This window comes from Rhipicephalus sanguineus, chromosome 9 (assembly GCF_013339695.2).
Source record: "Rhipicephalus sanguineus isolate Rsan-2018 chromosome 9, BIME_Rsan_1.4, whole genome shotgun sequence".
NCBI lineage: Eukaryota > Metazoa > Arthropoda > Arachnida > Ixodida > Ixodidae > Rhipicephalus > Rhipicephalus sanguineus.
In genome coordinates, this window is record NC_051184.2 from 86,293,847 (window position 1) to 86,318,487 (window position 24,641).

The 24,641-nt window shown below is 44.2% G+C and overlaps 2 protein-coding genes across 2 annotated transcripts in view; both read right to left on the reverse strand.

The window, feature by feature from the left end:
- Positions 1-575: 575 nt before the first annotated feature.
- Positions 576-15,290, reverse strand: LOC119405977 (probable rRNA-processing protein EBP2). The gene is made up of 8 exons (XM_037672798.2): positions 15,077-15,290; positions 13,785-13,871; positions 12,058-12,263; positions 8,578-8,791; positions 7,364-7,439; positions 3,333-3,432; positions 1,275-1,419; positions 576-650 (listed from the first exon to the last, which is right to left on the reverse strand). Exons 1-8 carry the CDS (start codon positions 15,110-15,112, stop codon positions 612-614), a joined length of 903 nt encoding a protein of 300 aa, XP_037528726.1. The 5' UTR covers positions 15,113-15,290; the 3' UTR covers positions 576-611.
- Positions 15,291-19,509: 4,219 nt separating this feature from the next.
- The window catches only part of LOC119405978 (deubiquitinating protein VCPIP1), a 97,557-nt gene continuing 92,425 nt past the window's right edge, over positions 19,510-24,641 (reverse strand). The window contains exon 16 of the mRNA XM_037672799.2: positions 19,510-20,148. Coding sequence (XP_037528727.1) covers positions 20,068-20,148 — 81 coding nt within the window. The 3' untranslated portion in view covers positions 19,510-20,067. The remainder of the gene's footprint in view (positions 20,149-24,641) is intronic.

A 24,641-nucleotide genomic window follows, 5' to 3' on the forward strand; every position in this document is an offset into this window, starting at 1 on the left:
GTGCACTACAGGCTGCCGGCGCCATGTTGCGAAAACTCGATACTACCTCCTACGCTGCTTTTCCCGGGAGCCTTGAAGCCAGAACGACAGAAAGGAAAATGAGGAAAATGCACAGTAGACGTAAATCTCAGTAAACAGAAATCTCTTAAACGGAACTTCTGCTTAAATGGAACAGCTGCCGCTCGTATGATTGGTTTCATACTTGTATTCCGCACCCCTGTTCATCTCTCACTAAATGGAACTCTTGCTAAATGCAACATATTTTCCTGGTCATGTCAGGTTTTAATGAGAGTCCACTGAGAGTAGTTCTATTCAGAGTAATGAGTAGTTCTATTACTGGCCAGGTGCCCACAGCGGTCTGTACACAGAGATTTATTTATGACGAGGCCTTCAAAAAAATGGATCCACTGTGATTAATGCTCCATAGTGCAGTAAGGAAAGAGTCTGCCATCATCATAACCAATAGCATTATGTTAGTGCATGTGGTATTGTTGTAAGTGAACTGCACTGTAATGCTCTGCATTCCCTAGTGTTGCTCTTTTCAGCGGACGTAGAACAGTGGTAGCCAGCACCTCATCCTTACACACATTTATTAACAATAAAAAAGGCACTCATTTCTTTTTTCTCCTTGACTTCCCAAGGCGCTTCTTCTGCAAAAGACAAAGAAAAACTGCATCACATGAAATGTAATGAACACAAACACTGGCTACTTAAAACTATAGTCACAGTTTTTTTGCTTGTGCTATCAGATCTATACAGTCAACCGTTGAGACAAAAAAGCTGCACCTGGCGAGAAACTATTTTCATTACCATGAGGAAGCATTCGTCACACTTATATCATTCATGTGATGCTCACTCCGACGCAGCCTTTTTCCTTCCTAAACAGTTTCCATCAATCTTTCTCTTACCATGGAAAACTAGTGTATCAGCAATCAAGAGCACTGCAATTCTACGTTCCAGCGGTGATGCTCTTTAGCATGGCAGGCACAGCGTTTTCCATCTCAGTGAATACTGGGTGTGCATGTAATCATGTGAACACAGTACAGTACAATCTCTTCAAGTTCAACCAGGAGGGACTGCAAGATACATCCAATTTAACAGGAGTTTAAGAAACATCTAGGTGAGCAGTACACAAACACAATAAAATCCAAAATCAAAGCAGTTGTGTTATTTAGACAACCATTCTGTTTAAGCGATTCTTTGTTCATCGGCATTCAACTGTATAGAAAAGTCTAATCAAACAATGTTAAAAAGGCAAGTCAATGTAAACAGACCTTGCCAGCACCAGGTGCTGTGTTGTGCTTCTTTCGGCTGAAGCCCTCTACGTCCGCCGAGCTGCTGGCCGTGTTGAACTTGGAGCGCTTGCGCTGCCCACCATAGCCGTACTTCTTGTCCTTATATTGTCGCTTCATCTGCGACCTGGCACGAGAACAAGGTGGAAGCCTTCAGCGTCACTTACCTTTTAGCCAAAAAGAAAAAGGCCACATATGTTTCTGAAACACGCACTTCTTATTCAATAAAACCAACAGGAGGGTGCTGGAGCAACACGGCGGAAGCAGCCAATCGGAGGCTTCGAATTGAACTTCAACCATGTCCTTTTTGTATGCTTGTTACTGAATGGAGGAGCTAGCTGAAACAGAGAACTAGAACACGGAGAAATGCTCGTTACAACAAGCCCAGAATGGTGGCACCGGGTTGCACCGTTGCCGAGCTAAAATTTTGAAAAATGACTTTTTGTTTTTTGTTGGTTTTTTTGCTATTTCCACAATTTTCGGCATGTTGGCAGACACAAAAAAGTTTTTACAGCAATTCTACGTAGTTTTCAGTGAAGCTATTTTGGAATCAGATAGAAAAGGGGCTACAGAAACTGAAAATGCGATTTTCCAAAAATCTCATTTATTTTTCGGTCCCCCGTTAAGAATAAATCCATTCTTTGACCATGTTTGTGATTCGTAATTCTCTCCGGTTATAACAGAGACCCATTCAGCGTTTACATAAAAGTCTGTTGTAACAGTACTTGGATTTTACATACTCCCTTTACAACAGACTAAAATCCTCTTCACTATGAAGGTCTGTTGTAATGAGGTTATACTTGAAAGAAATTTCAACAGTGCGTGAATGCTCGAACACAAGACGAACTACCAACTGGCCCTAACTCTCATGTTAAGAAGTTATACTGTATATTAAAGGGGTACCGACACAAAAATTTTCAGTTGTCGTTTTCTTGCGTCAAATGAAAGGCCAAGCCTGGAAGAGCGTAGAAAGTGTACTGCTAATCGTGCGTGCGCTCTGAAAAAGTAATTACAGTATGTTTTTAAAAGCTACTTTCGGTTCCTACTGTAACCTGACATCACAACACAGCATAGTATGAGCTTCCCGTGACGTGCTTGCACAAGATATCATGACGTTTCCACGGCCACTCACCCTGTGGCTCCCTTGGTGACACACAAGTGGCCATTTTGGAAGTTTTGGCACGTGATGTCATCACAACTAGCCAGACTGCTGCGTGATGTCATCATAATTTGTACTGTAGCCTGATGTCAAGCTAGTGTCGATGTCAGTAGATATGCGCCATGGGAAAATTGACTTTAGTGTCAAAATAACATAGTATCTTATCAGCATTTGCTGGGTTTCACACCTGCTCAGAGCCGTCTCCATATACAGAAGATCTGTATGGCAGAGTAAAGCTTCAAAAAATGGTGTCGGTCCCATTGAAGACCGTCAGTGAGTTGAGGCTGCAATGTATGTTACGTTTTTTTATCCCCTTTGCCTCATGCACAAGTTATAGCGTGTGGAATGATAAAGATGCATTGCCATTGCCATAGCATTCTGCAAGGGCAACAAAAACTGGCAAATTAAGCAAAACATCTGCGAAATTCCGAAAGTATGCCTTCCGAAAACATCTCTTTTGATGCTCACGATTCGAATGTCATCCTAGAAGAGGAAATAAAGAAGCGCATGAGCTTTTCCTCTACCCTAGCCCTTTTCTCACTATTGGAAAACTGCACAAGTGAGAAATCAACCAGCTTGCAATGAGCAACTTAACAGTGTCCAATCCCGGGCTTCGTATGACACTTTACCAGGCAGGACTTCAAAAGCTACTCAGTGAAAATTGTTGCCTGAAGTGGCAAACAGTGATGAAGAACACATGTGTCAGCATGGCCATCTGCTACTTTCTCTTGCCAGTACAATACACTCCACCCATTTGTTTACTAAGAGGCAGCTTGTGTCTTGTGTAACATATGTTAGTTCTGTTTGCACATGCCACGATCAAACACCGCACTTTGCAAGATGTGAATCACTAGACTGGAATGCCTGGACTGGTGACTCACTTTGTGAGGCCCTTGCCCCGTCCCGGCTGGTTGCCACTAGCACCCGGTTTCGGGCCTTTTTGCCTCCCGCTGTTTTCTAAGAAATCCAAGGAGCCATGGCCTGAAATAGTAAGTAGAAAATAAGGAAATGATGTCAGGTACTATATTTAGAGGTACCAGACATTACACAAGCACAACATACAGAAAACTCCTTTACGAAAGGTAACAAGCAAGCACGTGGCCTGCGCTCTGTGGAGGCTGCTTAGAGCACTGGAAAACATAAGCAAGAGGAAGCACATCTGCATGTGGCTTCCTCTATCAGTGGCTAAATAACCAGGCATTGCCAACAAACGGATAAGCAGACTCTACCGCTCCTAAGGAAGGTTGCACAAAAGGCAGTGCTTACACGGCAGCGTCTGTTGCTAGGAAGAGCTGCTCACTTCGCAAGTGCACTGGGCCCGTGGAAGTGCTTACATACTGCAGCTAAGACGTACTACTCTCAAACCTCGATATAATGAACACAGATATAACGAATTATCGGTTATAACGAAGTAAATGAAGAATAGTCTTCTCAAAGCTAGTGTTACAAATAAATGTTTATAACGAACTTTCGGATATAACAAAGTTATTTTCGTGGCAGCTGTGACTGTTATAATGAGGTGTGAGTGTAGTGCATTTTCGGTAGCATGCAGCTCTCAATCCCTGCCTGCCCAGTTCGCATGAATAAAACCGCGCCCGATTCAGGGCGATTTCGCATAGAGCAAAGCCCTCTCTATTCAAACTCTGGTTGCCATTTGTCACTAAAAATTCCATCAGTAAATGCCCCGAAAACTTTGTCTAACATAATTCCTACACGAAGTAACCGCAACTAAGCCATGAACCAACTGCAGGTGACCGAGGAATAGCAGACAGCGAGTGCCGGCTCTACCGCGTCATTTTCTCACGGCTGGTTCTGTACAATCAAAGATGATGCAGCAATCAAGTAAATGCTTTCTTGTGGCCTGTTGTCAGTGCTACAAGCAGCTGGTGCAGCATGCAAGCCACGTGCTCGCACACTCCCTTTCGTACACGACCATGGTGTACAGCGTCACACGCTTTCACACACCAGTTCACGCTAAACAGGCAATGCTACAGACGCTAAAAATGTAGTACATCTTGTCAAGGAACAGCCCAGATGTAAAACAAAGACACAAGGAGGAGGAAACACACAAGGCGAGCACCGTTTCCTTCTCCGTGTGTCTTTGTTTTACATCCGCGCTGTTCCTTGACAAGATGTACGATTGCCAACTCACCCAAATGTGCATCCTTTAAGGGGAGACGCGGGTCTTGGAACGGTCAAAAATGGTCAAAAAATCGATTTTTCGCAAAGCTTATTTTCGAGGCGTTTGTACTTCTGAGCACCTACTCTCAAATTGCTAACGCTAATTTCGGTCGGGAAACGCGATAAAATCGGCTTTCAAAGCACCCCGGCAGCACTAAAATGTCCCCAAAAGAACGAAATTTGTTCGAACTTCCCGCGCGCGCCATGAGCGTTGCAGCGGGCCGAGCGCCGCCATCTTGGGCTAGATTTGAAGCTGTTTTCTTTGTGCACATTTTGCGCCATCTCAAAATGGCGTCGCTCAAGCAGAACGGCCGCCGTCGCGGGTTTTCTGAAGGTCGTTTCCAGGCCACTGATTGGCTCTCACGCGGCGCGCTTTTCAAGCGCGCCTTTCCGAGTCTCCCATTGGCTGGCGCGACCGACACGTCATTTTTTTTTTCTTTGTGTTTGGTTCTCCGCCGTGGCTGTCCGTTTGTGTGCGCCTGCTTTTGCGATCGTGCGTGTTTCTCGACGGACCGTGTCTCTACTTTGTGCCGGTAGTTTTTCCACGCGATCGAGATGCCTGGAGACTCTCGTCTGAAACCATCGACGCAACGAGCTTTTGGAAGCCGTAAAAAACGGGCTTGGAACAAGAAGGCGCCGGCTACAAGTGCACCGTCGGCAGCGGAGTTGGAGTCGCGGCCGGACCCTTTGGACCTGCCGGGAACTTCAACTGACGACACCGTGGGACCAAGTTCGACTAGCGAAACACTTCGGGTTGATGCCGCGTACTACTCAACGGCGGAGCAGGCGCAGCGAGTTGAGAGATCGGCGCAAACGAAGACCGTTCTGTCTGGAAAGTCGGCTACCCAGCGCAAGTTCGACCTTCTTGGAGTAAGCGCGGAGTGCCAGACCGGTGACGCCGGGACCGATTTTTTGCTCGTCGATATGAAAGTTTTGAATAACTTTTTTGCACAAGCGAAGTGCGACAAATGCGACGCAAAAAGTCTCAGCGTGAGGAAGGCAACGGACAAGGAGTACGGCCTTGCGGTAAAGCTTATTTTTTCTTGCAGCAGTTGTGATTTCGAGAAGAAGCAATTTTCTTCTCCGAGAGTGAGCGGAACTGCCACCATCACTCCCTTCGAAGTCAACATGAGGGCCATGAAGGGGATACAGATGATAGGCAAAGGTGTTACTGCCCTTTCGGACTTTTGTGCGTGTATGAACCTTTCGCACCGAGGCTTGCACCACAAGACGTTTCAGGGACACCTAAAAAGTTTAGTGAAAGCCTGCGAAAACACAGCGACTGAAAGTGAAGCTGCTAGTGTGGCAGTAATAAAAGAGCTGTATACAGACTTCCTGAACCCCATAGGGAACATCGATGTTGTGTTCGACGGCTCATGGATGACGCGAGGTCGGAGCTCACACATAGGTGTGGGCTGCATCATTGAGCTCTACACTGGCCTTGTAATTGACCATGTTGTTTACTCAAACTTTTGTCTCGGCTGTGCCCTGGGACCACAGCCTAGAAAAAGACTCTCTGCGTTTACGCAAGGCAAATGCAACTCATCTGAAGAGCACCAACACAAAAAAGACTCTTGCAAGGAGACACAAAACGGGTGCAACTGAAGATTACAGTCCTGGACTACTTTGAAGGTATTCTCTCAAGCATAGCAACCTATTACCCAGGGTAACATGCTGCCTAACATCTAGAAGGTTCTTCCTAAAGACTGAAAAGACATGAGCAGCCAGTCGCTTGAGCCTCATACCCCATGGCTTTTCCAGAACCCCCCAGCCGCTTGTCATGGTGGGGTTTTGATCATGCTTTGCACATTGGAAAATTTTTTTAGATATGATTCCTTGGGTGGAACAAGACACTTTCTGTTTTGTTTTGAAGGGAAACAGATGGGGAACATGTGAATAAAATTTATGGTTAAAGGTTCCTTTTAGAAATTTATACAGTGCGTGTCAATCTTCAAACGCGATTTTCTCAGCTTCACATTTTTTGCCAACTTGACCAGCCTTACGGATCTTTTCATTATGTTTTTGTAAGGTAATTTTGATAAATTTTATACCGTTGAATTCGTAAGAAATAGGACTGTGGAGATATGCTATTTTTTTGTGGCTAAGATGAACATATGAAATTTTGTGAACAATAATGTGAGCTAATTGCATTTCAAGATTACACAATGTCAATACAATTGAAAGTTCTTATATGATGATATATCTCAGTGACAATATAAATAGCATAGCTCCACATGGCAGGTCTTTGGCTACAGCTGCATCTTAAACAGAACCTAAAAATACTGAGGGAAAGTGTCTTAATGACCCGTAAGAAATTACCTAATTAGATTTCACTTATGCTCTCACAATTTGATAACTAATTGAAGTACATGAAAACTAATTATATTTTTGAAAACAGGAGGAAGAAATACATATACACACCCAATTTCATTACAATATCTCCAATAATAAAACTTTTCGTTTCGAGACCAGTGTCTCCCCTTAACGAAAGGAGTACAGTTGTAGAAGTCTCCCACTTCACGTTTCCTGACACAATCGTTTTCCGACATGCAACACTTTATACAGAAAAGCTATTTTGTACTGTACAACCACAACATGTGGATGAGATGATTACATCAGATCACATACAAACACCTCCACAATGGAATGACCGGTACAAGGGATTTCGTATGTCTCAAATTCCCATCGACAGTTCCTAGAGATCAAGCTCGGGAGGAAAAGGCCTACGTACCTTTCTTGAACTTCTTCAAGTTCTCCATCATTTCTCGCTTCTCTTTCTGCCGCTGCTGCAACACCTCGACTTGAACCTGTTATAACCAATGGTATGTCAATTAGCATGCCCATGAGAAAAATTTAGCAGCAGGACAAAGATCGTGCAACAACCTGCTAAACAGAGAGCTTTCCTTTCAAGTGTCAAATAGCAGCTGCATACGCATTTTCTTTTTCAACGTGTGCCATTTGGTGCAGAAAGCAGGCATCAATTTGAGGGCATGGCATTTCCAGTAGTGCTGTTGAGTTTGTAGAGCACGTATGGCTCGAGTGCCTAGCATATAAAGACAAGTGACAACAATATCAATATAATTTAGGTAAGCTCGACCAAGGCCCCTTAACTTTAACACTGATGCTGGGCCCCTGGCTCTGCCCAGTGAAACAGTGAAAAGCACTGAACTTCTTGGTCACATACATCTATTGGTCTTATCAGCAAACTGAGACACAGCTGCTGAGCACGTGCTGTTGACATTGCAGCAGTGCGAAGGCAATGACTTTGGCACCAATGGCACAAGCATGTTTTATACATGCCTTGTGAATGTGACTGCAATGACAAAACCTGGCCGAAACTTTTGCAGCTCCATCCACAGAATGCGCTTTCTCGAGAAGTTTAAAAGGGCCTTAAAAAGAAAAAAATTTTTCTAGTAGTAAATTACCCTTTTACAATAACGAAATCACCACGATTGCTTCGAGAGGACGCATGGTAAGCAAGAAAACACGCAAGAAGAAAATGTGAGTGGCGACGCCACCTTGAAATTTCCGCACCAATCATCGTGATGTCATAGATTTTGACGGCATCTAGTAGAGCATACATAGTTCATAATTGGTATAAATGAAGCACATTGACCTCTGATTCGGCCAGAGACTTAGCATACCAAGTTTCACGCAAATTTGTTGCGCCAATGTTGCCAAAATATGAAAAATACACTTCAAAATCTGTGATGTCATGCGTGGCGCTAAATATAAAAATAAAAATTTGACCACGATTTTCTCCTCATTATTACGCCTATGAGGTTAACCCGATTTGAGTTTTCAGAGACCAATATATCAATCGAAACCAATTCAATGCTTCACTGTAGTGTCCCTCTGAAGTGCTGTCCAGAAACCCTCTGACACTCTAAAAAATGCAAGGATGTTGTCCAGCCTCCGCTCGACTGGTGGGGCAGCCGCACTCACCTTCTTGCCAAACTTCTTGAGCTCTCGCATCTTGCGAGCCTTCTCAGAGCGTTCCAGGGCCACCTTCTTGGACAGCAGCTTCTCGCGCACCTTCGTCATGTGCGTGTCTGCCTTGGCCATCTGGGCAAAGTAGTCCTCGGGCCTCTTTGTCACGACGCCCAACTCGTGGAGGCGTGGAATGCCCTCCAGCACAGCTGCCTGAGCCTGGCGGTAGCTGCGAGGAGGAAACCTCAATGAGACCAATTGACAAACAGGGGCCGTATTCTGAAATGACTGTGAAACGCAAGTGTCGCCTTGCCTATGTGGTCTGACATGTTCAATGACTGAATCAACTGCTTTCCCGTGACAACATCACTGCACTGGATGTTCATGATACCGAACGTCTCGCAACACAAGAACAAGCACATTGTACGAGCGCAGAGTGTACCGAGTGTCGCGTTTTCAAGTGTACCGGCTTCTACGAAGCAGCTATAGGCTTGGCTCTGGCTACTTCAGACACAGGAAGTGTTCAATGTGCTTTCAACATTGCTTGTGTAATTTTTTAAAGTGCAGTATAATATTTAAAGAATGCAACCTTGTGTGAAATGTATTTTTGTTGGGTGTTTAACACGGCTTACTCAAAGAATTCAGCTGTGGTGTGCCACCGCAGCAACGTCTCAACATATCAACAGGTTGAAGCGCACGTGAGCAACGCACATTTCATGCTGCTGGCATGTTCAAACCATAGAAAACATGCGCTCCCAAAACAACGATTACTGAAAACACACCCAGGTAATGTTCTTTGAAAGCTTCAGCATAAAAATGTTGCATACATCCGCCAGGGATTCAATACTAGAAGTTACCGTCTGTGTCACTAAAATGCTAGACTTCACCACCAACCAATGGTGATGAGGTGTGTAAATTTATTCCAGGCATGTCAAGAGCACCGTGACGTTGACAGAAATACTAGATGACACCATCACTTTTCCGGTTTTGCTCAATAGCCAATCAGCACGTGCCAAAAGTGACAATTTGGTGATTGTCACCTTTCGCGATCATTTCAGAATACAGCCCCAGAATGCCTACCCACAGTACTTTACCTAGAAACACTACAAGCATTGTAGAAGAGGTAACAGGTGACGCAGCACAAGCAGACAGTGAACCAGCAAGGCAGAGCAAAAGACAAAAGTTGCTGCCTTGGCCAACCATCAGACTTGTGGTCCAAAGTACAAAAAAGTTTCATCAGAAAAATAATACTTTAATGCAAACGCTATGACAGGAGAACTAAACTGCTAAAGGCAAAAATGACTCTCTAGTACCGTTGTTCCACAGGTAGTCTAACCACAGCTAAGTTTACACTCGAAAAAAGCCACTAAAACGCAGAAATAAGAAAAAGCCGAGAGGCAGGAAGCAGAGACAGTGACACAGAGGTGGCTTAACCATTAACCATGCACCAACTCACCCAACAAGTAACTCTCTTGGACAGTTAAATTTGATGGCAGTTAAGGCTAACCGCAGTTACACATCCAAACACATGATAACCCTAGCCGTACTTTTTGCGCTAACCATGGCTGTCGCAAACTGAGGTAGGGCACCTCAGAAACTGAGGTAAACATGATTGTCGCAAACTGAGGTAAGCCGTAACCGACAACATGGCGGCCCCCATCTTCGATGCCTGCTGCTCAACTCCCAGCGAAAGATCTTCCCAAAAGCGTGCGAGTCATTCTAAAGTGAGTCTTAAATTCACTGTTGTGCAGGTGTGGCACTGCAGTTTCTACCACGAGTTCCCTTGCAGTCATGCCCACGATCGTCATTCGCAGGAGCAAAGCCGCGAAATTATTTTCCATGAACCAGCTACACAGTTTCTCAGTGCATTGTCACTGCTCTTCCGCTGCATCGATTTCTTTTAGTAGATAAAAGTTACCGAATATGACGCTGCTGAAGAATTGCTGGGTGCACGGCTAACATTGCCCAGAATTCGTTATCCTAATGGCCACTTTGTTCAATGAAACAGTGTAGTGCCTTCAGTATTCCTCCATCTGTCTGCTGGAAGGTGCTGCTGTTCAGTCACACCAGCCTGGCAAACACTAGCACACTGCACAAGCCTCATCAGGCCACACGGTAATCACTGTCGTGTACTAACGAGGGAAAACCACAGTGATGGTAGTCTCAAACTGGACTGTTGAGCAGTTCATCATACCATTCACTTTGCAATTAACCTAGAATGCTACAGCTAATAGCGGCTGAAAACATGGTTACGAAGCCAACAGTGATCAGTGTTGACAGACAGACACCAATTGTCTGTCTGTCGGTTAAAACATAAAAATTAGGAGCCCTTACTTAATCGGGAAAATGGGGACAAGCTAAGCTTGGTGTGTGCATGCCTGACCTATTTTCCTTTTCTTTCTTTCAATCGCATTGCGCAATGCTCCCTCCTAACTTTTTCCTATCTCCATGCTGGGAAATGGATCTTCATCCAATTAACAGCACAACACTTCCGTTGCTACAGGCAACAACAACGGTCATGCGTGAAACAATGAAATGCAAGAGTGAAAAGCAACAGTGAAATGACACCTTAATAAGTGATCAGACTGCAATATCAGAAACAGCCGATCACCAACAAGCCCACAATCGAGAGAGCATCCATTATTGGAAAACAGTGCATACAAGTACACATGTGACTGGTGTGCCTTCGAAGGCCTACTTGTGTATACCCACATTTCTGTATGCCCGCTAGCACAGGGTCATTTCCGAACTATGCTGCTACCACCAAAAATCTCTAATTTTTAGAAGTTTCACTAAAAATGCACAGTGCACCCTGCAAATGCACAGCAGCGCTGCAGTCAGGTTTACGGTAACTGGTAACCGTAAACCTGAGGACATCGGGTAACTGCGGCTGGGTGTAACAGTGGTTAAAGCTGGCCGTATGACAAGGGGGTAAGGCAACATTTAAACCATCATCAATCTGACCTCGATGGCACAGTACAAACTTTAAAACCTACGCTATTGGATATATACTTGTGGCTTACTGACACAAAAGTAAAGATTCATGCAATTATGAGACAAAAATGTGGAAATTACACCAGTATTCTAGTGGTTTAGTTTGAAATACATTTAAGTCATGCCATAAAGACAAACAGCAAGATGACATTTAACAACCGTGACATGTCTTTGTGCCATGGTCCCACGACAATCCTGTGACAGAGAAATATCACGTAACTTTGGCATTGAACATTGCACAGCACATAATTTCCAAGAGTCAGCAAAAATTAGTCAAAATAACTCGTGAAATTTAGCTTATGTTAATTTACAATGTCGAACTCTACACTGCACTAGGCTAGGTTAGGTTAAGTTGGGTGCGCTTGGAGAACTATGGCACTGTGATTATGGCACCAAGCAACACGAGTTCTACATTACTGGCAACCATCTCACGTTAAAGAGTTGCCAACCTGGAATGAGCACTACGCCTTCACAGAGAGTGGAGAGAGAGAGGGCACTTACAATGCCATTTCACGTTTGAAGTCGTGGTGCACGGCGTCCTCAGCGGCACCCCTGACCACGTCGCCCTTGCGGTTCTTTTTCAGCTCCATGTCGCCAAACTGCTCCGACAGCTCGGGCGTCAGGGGCGCCAACCCGTTAACCATAGTGAGAGTCTCAACCCACTCCAAGTCGAGCTCCATTTCGGCGAGCTTCTGCTTCAGCGCTGCCTGAAATAGCAAAGTCGGAGAAAAAAAACTCAGGGGCCCTTCCTCTATCGAGAAATGGGAAAGGGGGAGGGGGGGGCAAGCGAAGCTTGGCATGGGCGTGTCTGATCTACTGCTTTTCTTTATTTTTTTTTTATCGCATTGCACAAAGCTCCCTCCTAACTTTTTTCCTTCCTCCATGCCAAGAATTGGACTGTCACCAATAGCGCAACACTTCTGTTGCTACAGGCATGAACGACGGTCATGCCTGAAACAATGAAATGTGGCAACGTGAAACGACAAGTGGCCTCGATAAAACATCACATTTTTACATCAGAAATGACCAATTGCCGACAAGCCCATGACTGAGACAGGATCAGATATTAGAAAACAGTGCATACAAGTACGTATGTCACTGGCACACCCTCGAGGGCCTATTTGCGTGCACCCGCGTTTCTGTACACTCGCAAGCGCCGGGTTTTTCCTGAATTATGCCACCGCCGCTGAAATCTGTAACTCATAGAAGCTTTGTTAAATGCTCTGAATTCTTCTAGTGGACTGACAAAAACAACAAAAGAAGCCACTCTTCGCAGTGGAAGATATTATGAGACAGAAAGAATGAAAATAAAAAAAAATATGAGACAGCTGGCAAATCAATTATGAAATTCCCATACAAGCTCGCTTCGAAGCCACAGACTTGGATGTCGTCTAAGTGGACCTGTTAATGGTAAATATGAACCACGTCGTATTTTGCAGTACCCCAATAGATGGCTTGCACGTGACGTCACGGACACAGCTTCTGAATATATTGAAACTCTACGATGGCAGCTTTGATGACAAACAAGTTGTGTCAATGTGACAACGATGTGGCATGAACGTCTCTGCGTGTGAATGATGTAAGAACCTACATGTGATGTTTTGACAACATTAATGTGACATTGCAAGCATCGCGTCCCCACGTGCTGGTGCTCCAACATGGCTGTTTCAGTGACGTCAATGTAAGCCATCTATACTTTACCTATCGAGTTTTGAGAACCTTTACTGCCCTGAAACATAGCTAATATGATTTTTAAGCACTTCGTACAATTTTTAAACACTTTATAAGCATGAACATTTTGAAGAATCAAAAGGCTAAATTTGTATTCTTTGAGAACTCTCATCGTCACTGATTTCACGATCTCAGGTTCGCTATTAGATGAGAAAAATTAAAATCAAAGTTACACTTTTGAAGTCAGCACCACCTGAATGTCAGCATCTGAGTGTCATGAATGAGTCTTTTTCTTGTATCTTGGCCAAACCCGCTCAATAATATTTCCCGAATCTTTCAACGTTAAGTAATTACCTCCAATAGAACACTCTGTAATTAATGTTTACGGATAAACAGTTAAGTAGCGTAGAGCAAACGGCATCAAAATCTGTGACATCATGGCAAGTTGGTGTCAGAACCTCAAAGCAGCGTTGTCACATGCATGCGCATACCCTTCAGAGCTTTGTGCCACATTTAGGAGCTCTCAACATTTAATTACAAATAAGGAATTCCCTTACCGTGTTGTTGACGAACTCCTTCTTGACATGAGGAGCGATGGCGTAGAGTCCGGGCTTCAATTCACCCTTTGCAAGTTTCTCTTGCAACTGCAACAGAAAGAAAGTGATGGAGCAACCACAACTAAAAATCGAGATTTGGCCAGAGCCACAGGATGCCGTATCCTGGTACCATGGCAACAAATAAGCTACACTGCTCTACAACATAAAAAATGTTTCACTTGGCCCCTTATAAAATTTGATAACGACGAAATTACTTGCCTGGATACTGCTTTGCTTCGTAAGCACCTTCAGAAGTTTTTCTAAGCGCGAGTTTATCATATTCGACATTTCCACATAGCTACGTACAAGCAGCTACAAATAAGGGGCATGGTCGATGGCGGAGGTTTCATCCTGGCGCTACGCAACATGAACGAGTTCAATAAAATGCGTTAAGACCATGGCATGGGCAAAACTACACATCAGGTGTCATATCTGTCTGCAGTTCTATACTGTTAAACGAAGCACAGATATTAAAGCAATTTAGGGTCTGAGGGATAGCACCACAACTCATCACAAGCCACACAACAAACCTGCAATCCACATTTGCTTGAGTATCACATCTTAAATATTGAGTCTGCTCTCTTCACAAGACAGCACTGACAGAAGCTGCTAGAAAGATGTAGCCAGGGCTTCAAGTTTCCACAAATGCTTCCACATGGGCTGCTTGTATGATCAACAAGTAAGGTAACTCACTCTCCCCACCAACGATTTTGGATGGCAGAATCTCTTTGGATTAATTTTCCAATGCGACTGTAATACAGATAATTAGATAATCGCTCTGCATCATTTTGATAACGAGTTTCTTGAACTCTAGCGAATAGCTGCTCGCATACTTGCTGCGCGAACGCGGCCGGGCATCGAACCTGCAACCTTCTTTGGCACAGCAGTGAGCGACGCAACCTGTACCGAACAGAGGCTTAGAACAGATTCTGATGTTTCAATACACACCAACGGTGGCGAAAAAACAAACCCCGGAACTCAAGTGCATCGCTTGTGTTTTTGATGTGCGCCGTAAGACCGGTGTTGTGTATGAAGTGAAGCAGTGTCTTGTGGAAACTATTCATATTTCATTCCCACCAGTGGCACATAAGTGATACGCCCACTTCAACGATGACACGGCACCTCTAAGCACTCTCACGCAAGCTATTTCACTGAAAGCGTACAGCTGGTACAGCCGGAACGGCCACTGGACACTTCTTGCGCACGTGTTTTCACCGAGAGAGGCTAAACGACGAAATGAAGGCCCTGCTTACCTCTTCATCAGTGTCGACCGACTCCGAATCGGACATTGTGTCTTTTAGCGAGCAGGAACGGCACAAAACGGTGTCGCACAGGTCCAAATCAAACTTCACCGTTCACGAAACGCGCAGCTACGCACATTAACCCCACGCGGCTACCGCAACCACCTCAAACATGTACAGATAAACTTTAGGCCTCACTTGTTTGCGTATTGACAATTCTGCGTAAGCTAGCGCCACCAAACGTCGAACAAATGGCCACAGTAGCGCTGCTTACCATGTTTTAAGCATTGTTTTGAGGAAAAAGAAAAGTATGGCATCATGTGCCAGAAAACATTGCGCAAATCTAGAGAACTTGCTTTGTATTTTTTAAGGCAAGCGACTTTTCATTATTAACATTGCCTCTCTTTAGTGCTGCTTAGTTTTATTGTCTCGGAGGCCACGTACTTATATTGTTAACTACTTCGCTTGGACCAAGGCGGCGCTGTCAAGAAAACCGCGTATTTCAAATGTGTTAAGTGTTGGTACCGCTGGTACCGCCTTGTGCAGCTCCGTTTTGTGCTGCGCATGACTTTTCTACATCGTTTGTGGCCGCTAACGAAATCACGTCTGATTCGGAGACGCTCAAGAGAGATCATTAGATAAGCGAGTCCATGATTTCTACAATGCAGGTTTTAACTGCGGTCACGTTTAGGAGCGAGGAAACCAGCGAAACTAAAAAAACAAGGACGAAGAAGAAGGCACATTCAAGCACACACCATCGCCGGACTTACAACGTGACCTAAACATGAACTAACCGGCCCAACTTTTCGCGCTTCTGAAATGCGGTCACAAGGCTTGAACAACGCGCACCCACATGGCCGAATGCAAATTCAGCGATTTTTTTTTTTTTACGTTGCACTGACGTCACCGTAACAGCCACATTGGCGCACCAACATGGTGTGATTGGGATACGAAGTTTGTGATGTTACGTTAGTGTTAACAGTACATCGCCCGCTGGTTTTTTTGTTATTCATGCACAGGCAAAAAAAAAACAAAAAAAAAACGTTTGAACCAGGTTGACCGCCACGTGATTATGCTGCACTGACGTCATCTAAGCCGCCATGTTGGAGCACCAGTACATTGTACCAACGTTGATTGTACCTGCGTCCATGACGTCACTTGTGAGGTATTTCCGTTGTTCTCATGGTTAGTCCAGGACGAAATTTTTAGTTTCTAGAGGGTAGCGATGCGGGCTTGTTGTTCTGTCATGCTGCTTGGATGTGGGCGCGAAAATACAAGGACGAAGGGAAGAAAGGCACACACTAGTTTCTAGGTAGCGGCAAAAAGATACACAAAATACTGAAAACGATATATGAACGTTTTGGACATCCATGAGACTTTTTGTGTCTGGAGAGCAATTGACATACACGTATGTTAAAGGGACACTAAAGGAAAATAACAATTTATTTCAGAGTGAAAGCTCAATGTATGAGTTTAAAACGGCAATATTGTCAACAGCAGTGCCCTACTTACCGAGAAATTAAGCTAAATGGATGGATGGGTGCTATGATCGAGCATCTCCTTTATAACCGGGTGGTGACAAGTGTGCCACCAGGCTCGACCAAAAAAAAAAAATAAAAAATAAATTCCCTTCACATCTTCTTTTTCTCAATCTTGGCCTAGTGTCTCTACTTCAATTAAATCTATCTTATTACAGGAAAAAAAAAACGTAAATTCACAGCCCAGTAGTCTGCCCTTTACGGCAGAATGTCCTTATTTTTTTTTCAATATTTATTATTGTCCTTTCTGTCTGAAGACCTAGGCTTCATGTCGGCTCGTGCCCAAACGTACACCTGGGTGGATGTCTCCACATTTAATCAGAACATGCTCCGCCGTTTCCTTATCTTCCCCGCAGCACGTGCAATGTTCTTCTTCTTTACTGAATCTCGCTTTATAAGTACGCGTTCTAAGGCAACCCGATCTCGCTTCAAACAGTAAAGCGCTTCCCCTTGAATTATCGTAAAATGCCTCCCTCCTTATTTCACTCTTGCCCTTTCGGCAGTTACTCAGAGCCGGTTTTTTTTCTCCATAGCTGCCGTCCAGTAAATCCTCTCCCCGTCTCTGACTTTTCGCTTAACGCTCGTTGTTGGCATACTGCTTACACTACCAGCCGCATGCTTTTTTACTAGTGAGCCTACTAGTTCTTTTCCTCCACTGTGTGTCCACGCTCTTCCTATACAAATAACGGAACACTTTCTCTGCCCATCTACTCTCCTTCATATTCCTTAGCCTTTCTTCGAACCTTATTTTGCTCTAAGCTTCCCTCGCCTCAAAACCTGCCCATCCTGTATCGCCCTTTAAAGCCTCATTTGTCGTCTTCCCGTGAGCACCCAACGCGAGACGTCCCACAGTCCTTTGATTTACATCCATGCCCGATTGCACCTCTGCCCTCATGTACACCACTGAGTTGCCAAAAGTAATCCCTGGAACCATTACACCTTTCCACAGACCTCAAAGCACCTCGTACCTATTGTATCCCCACAACGCTCTGTGCTTCATTATTGCAGCATTCCTCTTTCCTTTTGCTGCCGAGGCTTTTTCCTGTACCTCCATGTATCTATCACTCTCATTTACCCATACTCCGAGGTACTTGTATTCGCTTACCTTCGGTATTCCTTGGCCTTGTATTGACACCGTCTGATCACAGAGTTCATTGAATACCATCAATCCACACTTCGTTACACTAAATTCTAATCCAAGAGCTTCACCTTCCCTTCCGCATATTATTTCCAGCCGCTGTATATCATCTCGACTCTCCGCAAATAAGACAATATCGTCCGCATAAAATAAACCTGGAAGCTTCTGCTCAATCGATCATCACGCCGCCCTGTTTGTCAGACAGATTTAAACCAATGTTGCTATTTTCTAGGGCTTTTCCAATACTCACCATGTACAGCATGAATAACAGCGGGGACAAAGGACATCCCTGTCTCAGCCCCTTGCTAATATCAACGTTCTCTTTGCTACTCATTCCTTCCCATTCTATGCAAACTGTATTTTCTCGGTATATCTCCCTCAAAAGCTGTATGCAGTCGTCGCCTATGCCCATTCCTTTCAATATATCTAGGGCTCCGTGTTTTCGGAGTATATTTCTTGAAAATCGGCGATATTTTTGGTGGAAATTTGGCGTTTATCAGAGTTTATTTCTCATAAATCCCCAATTCTCCGAAATTCGGAGTTTCGCATTGTTCTCAAAACCGGAAAATCTTAGATCAATTCATATCTGAATACTAAAACATCGAAAGACACGAAGCACATTTTATTTTTTTATAGAAGGTTTGAATGCACAAAAACATATATGCACAAGCCAAATGCTTGAACACAAAACATCTGCATTTGTGCATAAACAACCTTAGCTTAAAGCTTATTGTAAAACATGCAAACATACTTTGCGAGGTTGCTGTCAGTGATCGAAGCGCACTCCTTTCGATTGACGACTCTCAGCTTTGAAAATACCCCTTCAACGTTAGCGCTAAAAACAGGAAGCGCCAGAAGACGCAGCGCGTAGCGAGAAAGCACTGGCCACTGGACATTGTGAAGTATCCAAAACGACAGGGGTTCGACAATGTCACATATTTCATAGCACTGATAGTTTGCAAGAACACTCAGGAGCTGGCTCATGTCGTCAGTTTCTTTCTTTCCCACCCCTTGCTATACTATAGTATAAATGGCTATACTTGCTCGTAAAAAAAAATTTCTTTTTGAGTCTGTGTCTGTAGTCGTGCTCTCGTCTTCTATCTTTTTCACTCTTTCTATTTCTATCTTTCTCTCTCTCTGTACTCGTTCATCCCTCATCACACTCACTTTCCTTTCCCACCCTCTTGCTATACTATGCTATACAAGGCTATGCTATGCTCCGCTAGGGTGCCTGGATAGCCGAGTGGTTACGACGCTCGCCATCGGATCGTGGAGATGCGGGTTCGAGTACTGCCTCGCCAAGAATTTTTTTCGTTCTCTCTCTCTCTCTGCATTCGTTCTCTCGACCGTCAGAGTTATTGCATCCCTCGCCGGACAAATCGGTGCACATGTTCCGAGAGCGAAGCAGAACAGGATGAAGAGAGCACGTGCCGGTTCATGATAATTTCCAATCTACGACACACGGCAAACGTCGACCATAACAGCTCTGCTGTAAAAAGAGTGTTGTAACCTCTCGTACTTGATGGATTCGAAAAACATTTCCAGCAATCTATTCGTGAGGCAAAAAACTTCGATACTGAGCTCATTCAACGATTACTTGAAAAAGTGCTTCAGGACTTCTTTAAAAGCCACGCGCTACAAAACTAATGGTAGCTTCTGCAGTGAAGAGTGCCTTCTAGAAGTTCCTGGTCAGTGCAGTATTGCTTAGTGTTTGAGTGAACCGAAAAGCGGGCAAGAGGGTGCTCTTAAAACGTTTGGACAAACAGAACAGACAGATCGAAATCAATCAATTTATTCAGCTTCAAATACAATCCACAAAGGTTAAACGCACGCTCGTAACTGTACACTTGAAAAAGAAAAAAAAGCTAGAGCCCTTTTCGAAGTGCAATTACAGATTATAGATACATATATGCACAGCTGGGGGAACGGGACATGCTTGCCACACCCCCTTGGCCCTTCCCAGACGACTTGCACCCCGTTAATCTCGCCGACAAAATATACGGTCAGTGGTATGGACTAGATGTTCATAAATAACGTCTACTCGGCTGTTCAGGCATCTCCTTGCACTTCCAACACTTCTCTATACCAAAACAAGGTGCGTTTGGCACCATAGCCCGTTAGCACTTCCCAAGCGTAGGTCTAGAAAAGCTCCCTCCCTCTTTACACTTAGTTGTTATGATGAGGACTTCTTCATTATCAAACGCCATACATGCACACGCAGAACCTTGTGTACAAAACCACAGTCTATCACAATGCAACGGTTTTTCCTTTCTTTTCTCTTTTTCGCCAAGCTCCTTTGACAGAACGGAGAGGTACGGCAAGGCCAGTCAGTCCGTGTCCATGCCGTCGGGATCTTCGTTGTTGCCCCTTCTCCTCCAGCTGGGTTCAGGATCCACTTCGGTGACGGCCTGTCGAAATAAAATCAGGCTTTAATAACTTATCCAGCCCTTAACATCGTTACAGTCACATATGGATATACAATGATGCCATCGAGGACTTCTGATTTGGAGCAATTTTTGTAGCAGCAAAAATTTTCATCTCGGAGCACTTTGGAGCAGGTATTACGTCCTGGAATACACTGAAGGTGCAAGTTGCATTTACATTCAAGCACCTGATTAATTATTACGGGGCTCTTATGAAGAGCTAGAAATATTTCGATTCACTGCAAATCTCATGGAGAAAAACATTTATGGAGCACTCCATATTTCACTCGATAATGCAAAAAAAAAAAAGGGGGGGGGGGGCTTCATGCAGTTGAGTGTTCTATAAACTCTTCAGCGATTATTTTTCAACACTACCAAATAAACAGAATACTGATCAATAAAATTGTACTTGAAATAACACTCGAAATTAGGCTTGTGCGAATATTCGAGCACTTCGAATATGCGAACGAATAATACGGTATTCGAATTTAAATTATTGAAAATTACGAAGTATTCGAAATGAACAAATAGTTGTATATTAGTCCGCTTATAACCCCCCTGTAAAGATGGTTTCACTGCAGTGGAGGGGTGCTATACCGTGAATACACCTTTCCAGGAAAAATCCGCACTGTCCGCTAGTAAGTTCCTGCAAAGGTGGTTTCACTGCAGTGGAGGGGTGCTATACCGTGAATACACCTTTCCAGGAAAAATCCGCGCTGCCGTGAAGCCCCACTTCAAGGTTAAATGAACATATTACCCTCACATCGATTCATCATTTTTTAAGTTTAAAAACTTGTTATACCGGCTTATATGCTCCAAGTATAGTAAATTTTAAAACGTAACATATTTTACAGGTTATCATTTGCATTCTACCAAAAGCCAAATCCTGCTACTATTTAAAGGGGTCATGAAGCACCCCTGGGCTTGTTGAAAAAACACATCCTGCGGAAAGCTGACACGGCTATGAACTGCTCTGCCAAATATTGCAGTCGTGCGCGCCGCGTAAAGGCTACAAGCGGAACGCGAAGTTGCTGTTTTCTCAGGCGCCCTCTTTTCAAACAGAGGCCGGTTCTCACTCTCGCCGGTCTGCCTGTTGACGTCGCGATCTGCATCTCCATGTCGCAAAAGACATAGCATCCTCATTGGCCTATAGCCAACATAAATCGAAAGCGGCGTTCGGATCAGATGCGCTTCTTGCCATGGGGTGCCGCCACTTGCCGGCGCCGCACTCCTCAGTACACAATAGCCGCACTCGCGCACGCTAATCACAGCGGGAGAGCAATCGCGTTTTATGATGTGCGCTGACGTAACTTCTCTCCCCCGTGTAGCTTCCAGTGCACTCGTCAGCATGAAAAAAGAGAGAAAGTGCTGAGAGCGTTCGCCAAACCCCCGTAACTCCGCTCGTTCTTGACGGATTCGAGAAATGTTTGCGGCAATCGATTCGGGAGGCAGTACTCCGATACTGAGGTCATTAGATCATTACTTGGAAAAGTGGTTCATAACCCCTTTAAAGTTGCTTCCACTTCCTTTGAACCAAAAAGAATGACATTTGCACATGCCTTGTTACAATTAAAAAAAAGACGTGCAGGTTGGTTTGGTCATGACAAATATGCTCATTTTTCTTAATCATATGTGATATATACTATTCGAATTCAATTCGAAATTATTCGACCAAAATCACTATTCGCTTCGAACCTAAAATTTACTATTCGCACAAGCCTACTCAAAATACATCTAGTATGTGGTTATCAGCAGACGTGGTAGACAAACACCGCGACATACAATAGTGCACCAGTGCTAAAGGGTCACGCTGTCCCTAAGACAACACCAAGGCGAAAGCCAGGTTCTTTTTCTTCTCAGTCGATGTATTGATCCTCCGCCGCCACCTTCTGAAAGCTTTCAGCACTTAAAGCAGTTTTGCACCACCTCCAGGATTGGAGGCATTGCAAGCTTTCTGCACCTCACCTGATTTTGCACTGCCTCCATGATCCGCGCACCAATCACGAAGGCAGTGCAAAGCGGCAATGTCATGTGATTATGCCATCACGTGACGTCATGGAGTATGACGTCATATGACATCAAGTTTTGGCAATTTATGACGTCATGATGACGCCATCATGTGATGATATTTGCATCGCTCGTGTTGACACCGCCAACGGTCAATTTTTGTGTTTGATGAGGCATACAAGGCTTTCGCATTAGTATTGCTTATTGAACATTAACAGCCTGGCCGTTAACGACCTGGCCTTACATACTAAATTGGCCTCCACAATGTCACCTCTGTGCCGTATGCTAAACAGCTTCGCTACTCATTCACCTCACAGAGTGGAATGACTCCTCTTTTTATTTCCCTTTTTATTGCAATAACAGTTATATGGACACTCTCGGTGGGTTTTTGCTGTTGCCGTCATTTTTCATATAAAGTCCAATTTGATAACATCACCCTGCGCATTGTATGTTCTATCTGCGAGTAAAAGCTTGCGAGCGCTGACAATGAACGCGGAGATGAAACTAGCCGGCCGTTCTCCGTCGCACGGAGGGCGCATGCGATAACATCATCCCACATGCGAAGCCTGCCGTCGAGTGCTCATCAAACAGAGAGGAAACGCCCCACCCGTCTTTCGTAAGGAGCATGAAGGGACACCAGGGGATGGGAAGCAGGAGTGAGGGGGGGCCCCCGCACGAAGGGCGCAGTCGCTGGTGCGCGCGCTATCTCAAGGCATCAGGAGACAGCTCGTAAACTTGCTGTGCTCTCAACAATTTCTTTGTGCTTAGAGAACTTACAGTACGAAAAGCGCTTCAGTGCCCGGAGCGGCCATATTCACTTAAACCAGCGTTTTGATGAGTTACGCGAGAACTAGGCTTGTGCGAATAGTAAATTTTAGGCTCGAAACGAATAGTGATTTGGTCAAATAATTTCAAATTGAATTCAAATAGTGTATATCACATATTATAAAGAAAAATTAGCATATTTGTCATGACCCAGCTAATGTGTACAATATTTTTTAAAAACTGAAACAAGGCATGGTAAATGTCATTCTTTTTGGTTCAAAGGAAGTGGAAGCAACTTTGAATAGTAGCAGGAATTGACGTTCGGTAGAATGCAAGTGATAACCTGTGAAATATATTATGTTTTAAAATTTACTATACTTAAAGCTAGTATAACAGACTTTTAAACTTAAAAAAGAATGAATCGATGCGAGGGCAATATGTTTATTTAACCTTTAAGTGGAGCTTCGCGGCAGTGCAGATTATTCCTGGAAAAGTGTATTCACGGTATAGCACCCCTCCATTGCAGTGAAACCACCTTTACAGGGGGGTTACATGCGGACTAATATACATTTATTCGATCATTTCGAATAATTTGAAATTTCCCATAATTTCAACTAGAATCGAAGCGAATTCGAATACAGTAATATTCATTCGAACATTCGAAGTGCTCGAATATTCGCACAAGCCCAGCGAGAACGAATCCAGAAGAGTTAGCTGCTAGCCTTACTTCATATAACAATACAATTTGTTGGTATCGTACTATTTGCTTTGCGATTTTTTTTTTTTTTTGCATTCAGCTACCATGGAAAGCAAGGAGCAGACATGTAACATGGCATAGCCACTTCACAGTAAGCCTTCCGACACCAGGGCCATCAGTGACAAGCCCTATACTGACAGCTGCACATATTAAAACCGAATTGCGGCTGCTACAACCAGGAGGCATGCTTTTATTAATGAGATGACATTTTTAAAAAAAGTCAGCAAAAAATTTGAATTGAGACCCTAGCACTCACAAACTCAAAAGGGCTGGGCCGCTTAGGGGATATTTACTGCAAGAGCGATTACAAACCTGGATGTGCTGGTGGAAGGAATTACGAAAAAGCTCTTCCAAATGAAGATCTATGAATAAAGTATATTTGCGGAAAAGTGTCACGCATTCCCACCGTTCACGTGCTCTTTCATGGACGCCAATGATGGAAAATTCGATATTGTTTCATATATCTATTGCTAGCATTCCCAATTTCATTCCACGATGCCCAGAAACAGAAGTGACAGACATTTCAGCGGCACGCATGTAGTTATTAGTGAACATTGCTTTAATCATCTGCCATGCGATGCTTGAAATGAGCTATCAACGGCGTTTATGGAACAGTTTCTCGCTACCAATCAGCCTAGACGACACGAACCTCTGCAGAGAGCGCGGTTTGCTGTCGAGCCGACTTTCACAACAGAAGCTGCATTGGCACCGTGCATGACATCGTAGCTTACTCGGGACGTACGCGTGAGCGCTGTTTATTCAGCGGAATAATTCTTGGTTCGTTGTTGTGATTTTGGCGGCCCCAAGATCAAGCAGCACAAGTTGTGACGCGCCATTGCCGGTGATAGACAACCCCAACCCCAAGAATCTGGCACAGTTTGGCACAATTTCCGTTGATATTATCAGGACGGTGCAGTGAATCCAATTTGCCGCACCTTGGTGCAGGAGT

What these genes read in the sequence shown, in the direction of transcription:
- LOC119405977 (XM_037672798.2), bottom strand. Translation starts at nt 15,112, where the DNA reads ATGTCCGATTCGGAGTCGGTCGACACTGATGAAGAG. An exon ending in AGGAGTTCGTCAACAACACG is followed by an intron (nt 12,264 to 13,784) that starts GTAAGGGAATTC and finishes TTGCTATTTCAG; the next exon opens with GCAGCGCTGAAGCAGAAGCT. An exon ending in CTTGAAGAAGTTCAAGAAAG is followed by an intron (nt 3,433 to 7,363) that starts GTACGTAGGCCT and finishes TTACTATTTCAG; the next exon opens with GCCATGGCTCCTTGGATTTC.